The 14,548-nt window shown below is 37.4% G+C and overlaps 2 protein-coding genes across 2 annotated transcripts; both read left to right on the top strand.

Annotated features, from left to right (window-relative positions):
- Positions 1-1,138: 1,138 nt before the first annotated feature.
- On the top strand, positions 1,139-3,976 carry LOC122662717. The gene is made up of 2 exons (XM_043858434.1): positions 1,139-1,548; positions 3,745-3,976. The coding sequence occupies exons 1-2, from the start codon at positions 1,369-1,371 to the stop codon at positions 3,916-3,918; spliced, it is 354 nt and encodes a 117-aa protein (XP_043714369.1). The 5' UTR covers positions 1,139-1,368; the 3' UTR covers positions 3,919-3,976.
- A 5,987-nt stretch (positions 3,977-9,963) lies between these two features.
- LOC122662165 lies at positions 9,964-13,641 on the top strand. The gene is made up of 2 exons (XM_043857734.1): positions 9,964-10,353; positions 13,306-13,641. The coding sequence occupies exons 1-2, from the start codon at positions 9,992-9,994 to the stop codon at positions 13,544-13,546; spliced, it is 603 nt and encodes a 200-aa protein (XP_043713669.1). The 5' UTR covers positions 9,964-9,991; the 3' UTR covers positions 13,547-13,641.
- The last annotated feature ends 907 nt before the right edge of the window (positions 13,642-14,548 follow it).

Consider the following 14,548-nt stretch of genomic DNA (forward strand, 5'->3'; position numbering starts at 1 on the left):
TGATAAATGGGATGGGACGGGATGGTTCTGGGATAGGACGGGACGGTTCTGGGATGGGATTCCCAATGGTACCAGTACCGAAATACCAATTAGGTACCGGATGGTACCAAAACTACTAGTACCGTTTAAAAAGAAAAGAGTATATAAGATTTTTTTTTTTTTAAAAAAAAAAGGGTATAAGAATTACGACTCATTAGGGTTTCACTAATTGCCTGTTGAATACGAAGAGGAATAATAGGTCAACAGTCGTAGCTTGAAGTCTCTCCTCACAGAACCTGCTACAGTGCTACTCCCTCGACCAACTACATCTACCAGGTTCTTCCTTTTTGCACAACGGGATTCTTCTATTTTGTAAGACTTCTCTAGATTTAAAAAAATAAGAAGCTTATTACATGTGATCTTAGGGAGTTTGAAGAAGTAAAACTATGATTTCATAATTTAAGTTGTTTTATAAAAAGCAGTAGACAACTTAGATTTTATGATAGTGAAAAAAATTCTACAACACTAATAAACCCATCTCGTTAGAAACAATTAAACTTCTTCTCCCTTTTTCTACAGTATCTAGAACCATTTAAGAACCGGTACCGTCCCGTCCCGCTAGTAATCGGGACTGGGATCTAGGTTTGGTCCCGTTAACTAAATGGGACGGTACTTGGATTGGCACTTTTGATACCGATATCGGTACCGTCCCGTCTCAAATACCGGGAACAGTCCCAATTGACACCCTTAATGGGTATTACGTCAATCCCAAGGGTCTGTAAATAAAGTTTTAAAAATCTTGGAAGCTACATGCCAGGTCAACACACATCAAGGGGTGTACAAGATATGTACCAAAAAAAAATTGGTGACACATCTTGTATGTCCCCAGCCCTTTAGTCTCTTTTACAGTTCTACACCTCCTTGGGGACATCCAACGGTTGAACTGTGCTACACACATCTCAGCAAGAGTCCCCAATCCACACAGTCCCATTAGACTACGATCCCTTGTTACAATGTAGGAACCTTTATCATTGCACCAAGTCCTGACCTTTAATGTAGGATGTTTACTCCTAGTTCCTTTTCTTTCTCACCTCTTTTTTCTGTTTGGATTTTTTTTATTTTTTCAGTTTAGTTTAAAAGTCTCCAGTCGATTTGTTTCTTGTTGTGCCCACATTGTTATTGTCTCCTTCTCCCAGAGGGATTTGAACTGGGTTTCTTCCTCGATCTCTCTCTCCTCATCGAGATTCTTCAGTTGCCGAGTGAGAAAACCTAGTCCGAAGATATGGTGGATGATGCCGGGAGCAGCGATGGGGAAATTGATTGTATACAGCAATAGTGGTGGCTGGTCAAGTGGAAGTTTTTCAAGTGGCGGATTTTAGATAGGGAGACATGTCCCTGAGAATCAAAGCAGTGGTTGACAAGTTCGTGAAGGAGTTGAAAGAAGCTTTAGATGCAGATATCCAAGACCGGATTATGAAGGAAAGGGAGATGCAGAGCTACATCGAGGAGAGGGAGAGAGAGGTCGCTGAGAGAGAAGCTGCTTGGAAAGCCGAGCTTTCTCGTCGAGAGGTAAATACGAATTTGTTAGCCTTCTTAACAATTGCTTCAGAGATTCAGGAAACTGTAGTAGTGGTTTTGGTCATTCAATCTGATGTTTTTCCTTGAATTGCTGTTCGTAGTCGATGACACCTTATCAGGTTTTCTACTTTTTCTTATTATTGGCATCAGATTTCGTTTTCCCTATTTTGAATTAAATCTTTTATTGTGCAATATAGCGTGGATTTATTAGGAGGGGAAATAAGAACTAAGCTTATAACATCCAATCTAAATAGAAGTGAATCAATTGGTATCTTACTAAATCATTTCCTGAAAAATGCTTCCATTTTCACTTGGTTACATCAACTCGACCTCAAGTCCTCACCATTAACCTCATGGATAAGGTAATCCGACCTGCCATCAGTGTAAAGCTTGAGGGTAGCTTTCAGGCCCTATTGTTCCATAAAGTATTGAAAATTCAATGCACATTTGGGAATCCACTCTCATTTCAGTGATTGAAGTATGGATGTGGTGCTGGTTGTGAAACTGCACAGTGTTGAACTTGTAGAAGTGAATCAGAGCCAGATGTTTGCCAATCCACATGAAAGTTTTTGCATCTATCTGAATTCCGCAGAAGGCTTCTCACCCTAATTTGACCGATTGTCATTCAAGTTCTTCATGTTTTCCTGTGTATTCGAAATTAACTTTTTTAAACAAACTAAGCATTAAAAAAAAAAGGACATAAGAAATTCAGTCATAATTTCCTGAGGGGGAAATTGCTTTGGATTCATGTATAGAGGATATGGTCCCGAACTTTTCATATTGTGAAGCGTATTTAATTGGTGCCTCTCACTTTTGACATGCACGCATTTATTAATAGGCTTTGAAGTAATTTCCTTAGCCGTTAAAGGATCCCAATATAATAATGGAATACAATGAATATACTAAACAGAGAACTGTTTAATATTACTCTGCACCTTTCACCAATTCGGTGGCAGAAGGCTATCTGAAGGAATACGATTATCCAGGGGCTTTGCGGAAAAGAAGCCTTGCTTCAGGCCATTCTCCAGGCATGAGCCTGAAATCCCTTTTAGGAAACTAGTGCAAACTTTCTTCTTTCATTTCTGTCTCTAACACTGTCAAGACTGGTAGGGTTGAAATTCAATCAATAAGAAGCTTTGTCTTGCAGTTTAGAATAAGTTGAAAAAGGGGGATAAAATATATTCTACATTCTAGGGTGATATGTGAACATTGGAGCCAATTGTTTGGATGTATGGTTGATTCACTCAGTTCTTTATTTTCTATCTACAAACATATCATACCTTAGTAGGTGGTCTAGTGATTCTAGTGGTTGCTCTCGACTTTAAGAGATCTTTTCCATCTTTACGAAAAATCTGATCATAAACCAAAAAAAAAAGCCATGGAGTAGACACTTCGAGAAGAAGATATTTTACCTTTTATTTACCTCAAAGTAAGTTTAATATTGGTACCTCTTTCCTTCTTCACTTGCTTTCAATTTAATTGAATTTTCTGTGGTTCTTTGTCATGATTTATACCATTTAGGTGGGTGAGTTCGAGTTCCCTAACAGTTCAGCCTGCTTATTTGACCACTTTCTTGAACTATCTGTGTTCTTGATCAATTGATTATGTCATCTGATTGATCCAGACATTAGGCTCTGGCCCATACAACTTTACAAGGAGGGTTTTGATATTTGAATGCTTAGATTTTGAACAAATTCGCAAGACATCACTGAACATTATTGCTGAAATTGTCGAACTTCTTGTGCCTGTGTTTCAGATATGGCAACAATTACTCATTATACTTTCAGAGTTTTGTTCTTTATTTTGTTGCCATTACTTCTGGGTATTAAACCATGCAAAGATTGTAGCACCCTTATGGTTTTGATGCTCATGCTCCTGGCTGCACTGATTTAAAATCGGAATTTATAGATCTACATTAAATACCAATGCTTATCAAACTCTGTTAGCGTAATATTCATCTCAATAATTGCTCAATAAATGATTAATAGGGTGGCAATTATTGTGGATGTTCGTATCACATGGGCCAAACTAAAGCCACCGTGGAGAATAACAAATGTTGATCAACTTCTGATTTTGTTAAGATTTTAAAATTGTGAATAAACTTTCTTTAAATTGACAAATCAAGGGTTTTGAGCTGATATTAGTAGTACTTTGACTTTTGCAACTCACTCTAATTCCTTATTACAGGCTGAGATTGCCCGACAAGAAGCTAGGCTTAAGATGGAGAGAGAAAACCTTGAGAAAGAAAAGAGTGTCTTAATGGGAACTGCCTCAAATCAGGATAATCAGGATGGGGCTCTGGAAATCACTGTAAGTGGTGAGAAGTACCGATGCCTCAGGTTTGCCAAAGCTAAAAAATGAGGTTTGACACAAAGGAAGGGTTTAGATGGATCAACACAAAAAAAAAAATGGGGGACCGGGAGGGGGGGGGGGAGCTTAGTTAGAACTTTAAGATGTCCTGATTCTATTCTTTAACCGATTAGGACCGCTACGCAACTAATGAAGTAGTGCTTCATGTATCTTAAGTGCAGTGATCTGATCCAAGTTTGTATATAGCTTTTCCTTTTTCCTTCTCTTCTTTCTAGCAACTGGTGGATGCATCTGCCATCACATCCATTCAAATGCAGATGTTAAAAAGGATTGGCATTCATTGGGGGTCTTAATTGTAATTCCTCTGAGGATCATGCCTTAGCTCTACTCAAACAGCAAATCAGTGAATGGAAAGTTTTTTGAGGGTTTTTAATAAGTTGGAAACCTTACTGAAAGGATCTCACCATCTCAGTAAGGTAACAAGGTCTTGGAGGGAGAAGCTGGGAATGGATTGGCAAAATATTGGTTCAAATGCTTCCAATTTGGTATCTGTAATTTTACTCCAAAAAAAAAAAGTTCACTATTTATTTATTTTTCTTTCTATCTGAATGCTTTGGGTTATTCCAGACTAGCTATAGATATGTATCTGAAAGGTTTTATGTTTTATTCTTCCTTTGAGATTTTTTGTTGCATATTTGTAGGTTATCACAAAAAATCAAGGGAATTTCATACTTAAAACAAAATATTTTCTTCATGGGAAAATTATGGACACATTTGCCAGTAGTACAAGTCTTCTCACACTCTCTCTAACACAGTCTGTAGATCTTTCCCTCATTTTTACTTCTCAATAAGTTTTTAATTCAAGTCCATTTGACAAGTAAACCTTTTTCTTTTAAATTTAGAAAAAGCAACTTTCTTGGTTGTTATATGATGAAGCATACCATAAAACTTGGTTTTGTTGTTTTATATATAATTCTGTCATGGAAAATATAAAGAAAAATGTGCAATAGTGAGTCATATAGTTGAATTTGAGTTTCAAATTTGTTAACTAACTAGTCTATTGGATTGCTTGGAACTGCCTTAGTAAGCCAAAGTTGAAAGGAGTGCTTGGGACTAAAAATCTTCATATTCAGAATGACGCTCTGTTGGCAAAGTTTGGTTGGCAGCTTCTTCATAATCAAGACTCTTATTAGTAGTATCTATTTCCTTGTTGGAAACCTCCTGCAAGTACATATTGGAGCACATCCCTCTTGGGCATGGAGAAACATCCTTAAAAGTAGAACCTTACTTATTGAAGGTTTATTATTGATTGTGGGGACTGGCGGGTGTATTCAGATTTGAGAGGATCCATGGATCCCATCTCTTCAAGGATATAAACTGTCGTCTCATCGCCCTCGCTTGTATTCATTTACTTGGTTGTCAGAGCTTATCACTGGAGTTTCATACTAAGTGCATGTCCTCTTTCTGTGTCTCCACACCCAACAAGCATGGTTTGCTTCTTATATATATTTTTTTCCCGCGCTCACCCTAACTGGTCTCTTCCGGATAGGATTATCTCTTGAGGGCAGAGTCCGAGTATGAATAAAAGAGAGAAAAATGAATGCTTCACTGCTCATGCAATTATCTTGTGGGTGATTTGAAAACATAGAAATGCAATGGATTTTAAGATGATGGTCTCTACTCTCTGCCCTTCGAAAGAAATGGTGAATAGGTATGTTGTTGAGACTACTAAGATAAATTTTCCACCATTTCATCAGCACCATCACCCATCCCTCCCAGATTTGACCATGCTCTCTGTGGTGGTGTTCTCCATATCTTCATTGATGTCTCTATCTCTCTTAAGCCTAGGGCCATGGGGCTCGGGTGTCACACTTTGAATGATATAGTCATCTTTTGATTGTGGAAACCAATCATGTTTTTCCTAGTTCGGTGATTGTTGGGGAAGCTTTGGCTATTAGATCACCGGGTGTGAAGGGCGCTTTAGATGCTGATTTGACATGGATCTCTATCTATCTACTCGGATTGTCAAGTGTTGATTCTTTGTCTTTCGGAGGCTTCTATGGTTCCTTCGATTGAGGTATATCTCTTGGCCATTTCTGATCTTAGCTCTTTTACTCATGCTAGTCGAGCTAACAATGTTTGTGCCCTATTATTTCCAAATGGACTCCGAGTTACCCTCATTTAAATCTTTGGAAAAATCTTCTTAAGATTGTATCTACTCTTTTGTTCAATGAAGCTTAATAAATTTGTCCTCTTTGCGGGCTTTTAGTGTCAAAGAAAAAAAAATTTATTTAAATTTATTCAATCGGCATGCATAAATATGGGTGCAAGAGTTTTATTAGCTAACCACTTTACCACATGGATTTTGCATTAGAAACTAGAGAGTTCCATGCATCTTCCCCCTCCCCTTGTGGTTCTATTCCCTCTTCGAATGAAAAATAAACAATAAACAAAATTAAAAGTTAGATTGCTTGTAGCCATTCAATGGAAGAGTAACAAGATAGTGAGCACCTTCCATTAGTTAAAAAGATTAATTATCGAAAACTCTTTAATAAAGCTAATAAGTGGTTCTCTGTGCCTATCCATCTCTTTCTTCTCCCAAACAAGGGGAAAAAAATAAAAGAGAAATAGACTCATGGGAACATTGGCATATGCCATGCTCCCTGACGGACGGTGTTCTTTTTCTCTAAAGTTAAAGATTTTGTGGTTGGTAATCCATAGAGAAAATTGATACTTCTGTTTATCAAAAAAGAAAAAAAAATAACACAACTATTCTGCCACATGGAAGAGTACTAAGGAAATTTCAGTGTTGGATATTTATGAAATAGTCTAAATAGGATATATATCGAATTTCAATCTCAAACTCAGTCATTTATCCTTTCATGTACGCCCATGCACCTTCTTTGTAATTTTAGATTTTTTTTTGGGACTAAGTGTCCCTCCACCCATAGAAGACGGTTCACCCACCATCTTAGTATGTGCCAAAATACCCTGATACCCTTTTCCGCCCTCTCCCGCCCCGCGGTGAATGCAATCCCATTCACTGTGGATAGAGGGAAACTCGGTCCATTTTTTATATTTAATTTTTCTCACGTATCTAATTCTAGTTGAACTGAAACTTAACATGTGAGTAGAAAACTTTGGGCCCTACATATACATTTTTACATGTCGGTTGCCATCCACCAAAACCACTCCTTAAAAGTGAGATTAGTTAAAAAAGATGATCAAAAGTGAATATACTCCATGCCTTTATACAATGGACAAAAGCTTTAGGATAATGACAACAATTTAAAGAAGAAAATCTTTTTGGGACACAATAAATTCTCATAACAATTTTAATATGAGAAAAAAAAGGCAGCTGCCTAGCGGCGTGAATCCTGTGTCCAAATACAAAAGCATACAAAATTACTATATGCACCGTGAAATAAAAAAAAACTCATTCATATTTATACCCTTACTTTCATTGGCCCCGTGCAACCAAACAGCGATTTCTTGCCCTTTTAATATATAATGGAAATTGAATTATCAAAATAATGTTTTCATAGGGATGATCTTAAAATCACACAGAAAACTAATGTTTTTTTATGAGTTAATGACCTATACAATATAATTAAGTCTTTTTGAAAATATATTGCGATTAAAAAATTTTGATAGAAAAAAAAAATGGAAAGTCAGAAAAAGAATGAGCGTGAGAGCATGGCACGAACTCCTCTTCCATTTCCCATACATAGATTTCTCAAAAGCTACTCACCAATAAATAGGCTTGGTTTTTGTTATTTTTACAAAAATGCATTTTTTCTTAACTTCTAACATTTTTTTAGGGGATGATACACCAAGAAATATCTTACCAACAAGCGGTCGACAAGTGGCAGAATCCAAGCAGGTAGTCAGCGAGACGAATCACATGAAATGTGCCACGGAGCTTGATTTGAGGGACAAGCAATCACTTAGAACACGATCCAACGAACCGTTAGAGCAAATGGGGCATAGGAGGGAATCTCGTTTCCCACTAGGGGATGTTCCCCCTCATTGAGGCACATAACCGACCCCATCACCATTATGTGTCAGAAGGTGGGAGATTGGGAGGCTACCAACCGTCTCGATAACCACACGAAGTATAAAAAAAAAGGAGACCCAAGTACGATATTCTGAACTTTAATCACTTACTCCTCTCTGTACCCCTTCTCTGACTCTTCATTTGTACGTCAGACTGACTTTGGCATCGGAGAGTCCCCTCTCAGAGTCCATTCCGGGTCTCTTCTTTGTCTTTTCCCACCTTGCAGGTTGCACACGTCAGCAAGAAACTTTCCGGCGGCAACAGTGGAAAACTTAACTGTAATTAACACTATCAATCTGAATTGAGTTTAAGTCTGGGATGTATTGGTTTTCATTCAATCCGATTCTGATTTGATTGGAATCGGTTGAAAACCTAGAAATTAAAATTGAATAAAAAAGTAAAGATTTTTTGAAATCTGATTTTTTTTCTTTTAAAGTTTTCCATTCAATAAACATGAGAATCTTGATACCACATGTAAGTTTGATTGAGTTTTTGCTATTTTACTGACCTAAAAGAAGAAGGTAATGGCAAAAAATGAAGATCAAACATTAAACCAGATGATTCAAAAGAGAGTTGCAAAATTGGTTGGGATCGGTGATGCTGATTCCAATTCAATTCATGTGATTCACTTGATCCTATTCCGTTTCCTCAAACCATGCCCAAGATAGTACTCACTTTCTGGTGGGTCAAATAATGTTTGGTATGAATTTTTATCACCTGCGGTTCCCTTACCCAGTATGGTTCCCGAGTGCCTCTAATAAAAGAGGGGTAGATGCCACCCGGGCAGTATGTTCAGTTAAAGGGTGGGTCATTTTAGCCCCACCTATGAGAGGAACCGCACAACGGTACCGATCAATGAACCTCAAGGGATAAAGGTCCGTTTGGTATGCTTATAAAATCATGATTAGCTTGCCTAATCCCGAAATAATGAGGTTGATGACTTCTAGTAGGTTGGTAAACCGCTTTAAGAACTACCAATTATACAACTGATGGATTCATTTATTAGCATCGATGTTTAATTAATGGGCTATCAGTCGGATCGATCGAGATAGTTAAACCGATCGGATGACATTGATGCATATTAATTTCTAAACTTTTATTTTTTAAATTTTAAAACTAAGATAAAGGGAAGTTGGGGTTTTTAGTTTTCCCCTTGTTTCCACTCTATCCCACGGGTGAAGGAAAATTAGGGATGTGTTTGGTATGCATTCTTGGATTATATTCTAAGTCGATTTTGTATTCTCAGACGATAAAAATAACTATTTTTATCATCTGAGAATTCAAAATTGATCTAGAATATTTACCAAATGCTGCCTTAATCTTTTCTCGATTGTAGTTTCTCTACTAAGTAAATGTCGAGAGAACCTCCACATCAACTCCCATTGGTACCATTGCATTGCATTAAGGAGAGACATTCAACTTCTAGCCCAAGAATCTAATGACACATTCACCTCACATGTGAAGAATGGCAAAGGAAAACTTAAGCTGTGATTGGTATGCATTCTTGGAATAGATTCTTTATCTAGAACACATTCTGAAACCCGATTTTTTTATTTTCTCGATCTAAAATACATTCTAAACCTTGAATCTATTCCAAGAAGAGTTCATCACAAACACAGCCATAGTCCTTTCCCTTTGCTTGGGTTTTATACTTTTATCTGTAACAAAATGTTGCAAACCTCAGTAGAGGGGTATTTCTGTAATTTCACTTTCAAGGAACTATAAAATTAGAAACTGAAATCTCTCGTATAAACTATCTACAGAACCATGGCAAGTGGCAATAAGCCAATAACCATTAACCACAGTGTGTAGTGGATGACCATAACAATTAACAAACTACCTCTCTTCTTTCTCCACTTGGCATTGCTTGTTTGGCAGTTTCGTAATTTTCTATTGGTTACAAGGGTCAATTGAGAATTGAGATCTTTCCAAATATTGCCCGCTTAAAGGAATGAAAAGAAACCCCTTTGAAACTTGAAATTCAGAAAACCAAACCCACTCCCCTAACCTTTCTCTGATCTCTCTTTTCTGAGTTTTGGCTTTTTGGGTTCTTGAAGAATCCTAAGAATGGAAGAATCGCTTCGGAAGCTTGCGCTATGGCACACAAAGACTTTCAAGCCAATCATGACTCACGACGAATTGGAACCCATCATGGCCACACTCGGCTTCATTGGTCTCCCTGTATCGTCGTTGTCGATTTCTTCTTCTTCTTCTTCGTCTCCGACAAACGCGGGCGGCGGTGCCTGGAAAGAATACGTGTTTTCCGCCGCCGGTGGTTGTCGAAATCGGTCTCCCACGGAGGCGCTGCCGCGGCCGAGGCTTCCGTATCCGAGGATCGACGGGTTACACACTTGCACGTATCGAGCCTTCATCGATGCTATTGCCTTTTACCTCGGGAAGAGTGATATCTCCGATCTCTTCCACGTTAGGTCCGTATTTCTTGCCTTTCTCTTCGCTTCTTGATTCTTCCAATCTTCCTTCATTTTTTTTTCTCCGTTAATTTGTTTTTAAAAAAATTTGATTTTATTTAACATTTTCTTATGTAGTTTGGTTTATTTTGATCATTTCTCATCTCTGCAATCGTAGATTTTTTTTTTGTTTACTGTTCATTAACGCGTGTATTCATTGAAACGAATTCTGATTTCAACTCTAAATAAGAAAGAACCTAAAAAAAGACCAAAATTACTGCTACTGGGACTCCTGTGCTACTTCGTAGGTTTTTTCTTGTTTTCTGTGGAGGGTCAGTTTGTGTGATTCAGAAATCAGGTTTGCTTAGGTACGAAAATGGCCTTAAGCTCTTGGATTGGAATCTTAAGGGGTTTTAATCGTGTGAAAACAGAAGCTGTCGGCACGCCTCGTAAGCACACGTGCTACGTGCTTTCTTAATCGTTTTCTCGTTGTTTCCCGTTCCGCTGGAGATTGTGAAATTGCATCACGCTCTCTCACATTACTCTTTTTTATATATTTCTGTGAGCATTGAGCAAGTGGTTTAGTTCATGGTTGAGCCGTATCGGTATTGGCCGAATCAGAGCACGGTTTGGATAGAGGGTAAAATTGTCAAAATAATTGATATTATCGGTACCTTTGAGGGTAAAATTGTTTGATACAGTCCATACCGATACCGTTACCGATACCAATACCTAAAACCATGGTTTTATACTACTAATTGTAGTTTGTATCGGTATTAAGCTCTGGCAATACTGTTACATAGATAATTGATATTATCGGACTATCGGTACCCTTGCCCCAAAATACTTAATTAGTTTTGGGCAAAGTTTTCTTCCACCCATAAAAGACAAATCATCCACCATTCTAGGGTTGACAAACCCCTCCAAGGGTTTTGGTATGTTCCAAAATATCCTCCCGATATTCATTCCTGCTTTCTCCACCCTTCTGAATGGAATCCTTGGGTGGAGGGAAACTCGGTCCATTATTTTTTTATTGATTATTTTGAATAAATACAAAAGTAAAGAATATATGAAATAAAATTCTAACAATAAACATAAGACTTTATTATATTTAAAAAAATTAGCAGTTAGAAGGCAATAGAAATAAGAGAAAGAATTACAAATGCATAATCAAATGGGAATTTTTTTTTTTTTTTTTGAAAAACAGTTGGAAATCTTGGGCCCATTAAGAGGCCCACTGGGATACCCATGTTCCCAATTGGGAATGTGGGCCTACTTCAGAGTTTAGAGTTTATAAAGAGTTTCTTTCGTTGACCAAAGCAGAGAGAAAGAGCTTTAGTAATCTAAGTAGTAGTCGGCACGCAATCATCCATTTAAAAAAAGACAAACCTCGTGCTTGGGCTAATGGGCTTTCGGCCCCTCTATTTCTGAATTTTTAGGGGTTTTATTGTTATTTATAGGATTTGGTTGTTACTCTTTTTTTTCTTTTTTTGTCTTCTTTTAAGTGGCTCTGTTCTCTTGTTGACCAGCTAATCCTTATCTCTACTTTCACACACTGAGGATGGGAAATTTACGAAATTGCCATTGGACCTTTATTTTGTCACACTTGTCAATCAATATTCAATAGTACCTACACAGTGAATAACGCTGCAAGTTGGGGAACAGCTGTGGAATTACCTAATACATCAGGACCTGATTTGGCGGAGGAGTTGTTGTTTCATAATTGCTTTACATGCACATATGCCATCGTCAACCATTGGATTGGAACCTGAGGCGGCCTGTGTTGTGTAGATCTTTATTAGATTCTAGGTATAATTGGGAGCTAATGAGAGTGAAATAGCTCTTTAGCCAGTAGGGCATATGAGAGAATGGTTTAGTACATCAGAGGGCAGTCTGGTCATTTCACATGAATGGAAGAGAGATAGAGTTGTAAGGGCTCAGAGAACCTTTTCCCATATCATTAACTACATTTTGAGTTCTTAAAATTAGTTTAGGACCTTAGGTGGAGAGTTCCCTACATTCCCAGATCGTGAACTACATAGGTGGGGTCCACCACCCCTATTAGAGGAATTGGAGAACTGTGTCGAGCAGGAATCTGGAGGTGATAATTTTCCAAAGAGTACCCACACCACACCAATGGCAGCGTATTGGACAGCATTTTTAGTAGAAACCCACATGGTCAAGGAGGACAGAAAAAATAAATAAATAAATAAATCCTGTGAGAGGGTACATGTGGATTGTGGATAGCACATGGATCTTTGTCCTCCATGAGTTAATTATCAGTAACCTGTCATCGACTCAGATATCTGATTCTAGTTCTGGTTCTGGTCAAGTTCAAGCTCAGGTGATAAATTTCTGTTTCTCATCAATCAGTGAATGGCATCTTTTGAACTTCAGGAATAAGAAAGCTATGTGCAGCAAGTGTGCGGGCATGCGTGTGCATTCGAAGTTCAAACAATTTAATTTCATATCTCACATAAAAATTAATTCATCTATGAGTGCATAAACAGATCACTAACAAATATATACATAGGTCTAGTTTAGGAGATCTAATGAAGGAATCAGCTTATTGTAATGACATAGTCCTTCACAAGTGCAGATCTTGATCATTCTCTGCATCCAAAAGGCCAAAAATGAAAAGGTCTAATGAATGGTATTATTAAGATCAATCTTGAGTGCATAAACTATCCTTTGCAATCTCTCTACTCTCTTTGCCTATGGAACCATCTTTACATTTATACTGTTTATTCTAGCATTCTTTCTCCCAGTGAAGTCCCATTGAATTGCTATTCAGTTTTGGACTTTTAATTGTTGTTGTGTTTCAGAATTGCAGTAATAGCTTCCCTTCTAATTTGATATCTTCAAGGTTTACAGGTCCTCACAATTCAAATGTTGAGTGGCATATGAAATTGTTTATCTAGAGTGCAACTAAGCATTATAGTGTTGTTGAAAAACTCTTTTGATTTCTTTCAGGGGAATGCCTCTTCATCGAGTTTATGACCGGCCTTTTGATAAAAAGTTCCGTCGCTTAGAGGAGGAAGAAGGGATCTATGTTTTCAGAGAAGGTACCTTGGACCAGGCAACATTTATGCTCTATAACAACAATAACAGTAACAGCAGCAGCAACAGCAACAACAGTAACATGATCATCGCTATTAGGACCAGTAATCCCGCCATAAGCAATCTTGTTCCATTGAAAGATATCATTGTGTGATCTTCCCCATACTCTTCCCCCCAAGCTTTTTGGCATCTCTGCATCTTCATAAAGTTTTGATAGTTAAAATGAGAGTGAACCCAACAATCTTTGGTAATTACATGGTCCATTGCTCAATGAGATATAGAAAGCTTATACATTTTTTTTCCTTTTTGGTAATCATATATAACAATCTCTAGTGATTTCAAAGCATCTAAGCAATATCCAGGTGCTGCAAAGTTGCAAGTAGTTGGATACTTTAGCATGAACCAGGATTGCTTCTAATTCTCTTTGAATACAATGCATTTCTTCTCTTTTGGTTTTACTTTTCTCATTTAATTGTATATTCCTGTCCTTGGGAAGTTCGTTAGCCATGGAGTGAAATAAGGCTATAAAATTCCACAACTTTTTGATCAAAACTAAAAGGGAAAAATTTCCCACGATACGATATCAATGTATTATAACCTTCTCACATTTTGTATTTTTTTTCTTTCTCTTTTGACTTGATCATGTAGGTCCGATGTGGATATTATCATTTTGTGTCGTCATTAGTATGGTGTGAGAAATTTCCCCCATACTAGCATTGTGAGGAACCCTCTCATTAACTAACCATTTAAACATTTAAAAAGGTTATCAAAAGAAAATTGGGAAAAGATTCCCTAAGCCCCCAGAGGAGGGTATGCTAGCATTCTCTCTATGTCTTTCTTGTCCTCATATAAAATGACATCGCTACCCTCCTATGTACAAGACCTTTCTTCTACACTTCATTGTTGCACTCCTCTATGTTGCTTGCTCTGAAAACTCTCTCATATAAATTATAGTGGAAAATTGAAGGGAATATACTAATATGTGTTGTATCCTATCCAGAATTATTGTTTATAGTTGGTTTTCATATATTATGATTCTATCCATTAAATAGTTAATATTTAGATTTAAACTTGACTAGTGGCCAATCCAAAGAATGCCATATCTAATCGTTGGAATAATTACAATTCCCAAACGACTATGAGACATGTTTAGACA

This window comes from Telopea speciosissima, chromosome 5, assembly GCF_018873765.1.
Source record: "Telopea speciosissima isolate NSW1024214 ecotype Mountain lineage chromosome 5, Tspe_v1, whole genome shotgun sequence".
NCBI classification, from domain to species: domain Eukaryota; kingdom Viridiplantae; phylum Streptophyta; class Magnoliopsida; order Proteales; family Proteaceae; genus Telopea; species Telopea speciosissima.

Bases quoted from the DNA above. Each gene is read 5' to 3' on its own strand.
- LOC122662717 (XM_043858434.1), top strand. From the start codon at position 1,369: ATGTCCCTGAGAATCAAAGCAGTGGTTGACAAGTTCGTGAAGGAGTTG. The intron at 1,549-3,744 runs GTAAATACGAAT...TCCTTATTACAG, and splicing joins CCGAGCTTTCTCGTCGAGAG to GCTGAGATTGCCCGACAAGA.
- LOC122662165 (XM_043857734.1), top strand. From the start codon at position 9,992: ATGGAAGAATCGCTTCGGAAGCTTGCGCTATGGCACACAAAGACTTTC. The intron at 10,354-13,305 runs GTCCGTATTTCT...GATTTCTTTCAG, and splicing joins TCCGATCTCTTCCACGTTAG to GGGAATGCCTCTTCATCGAG.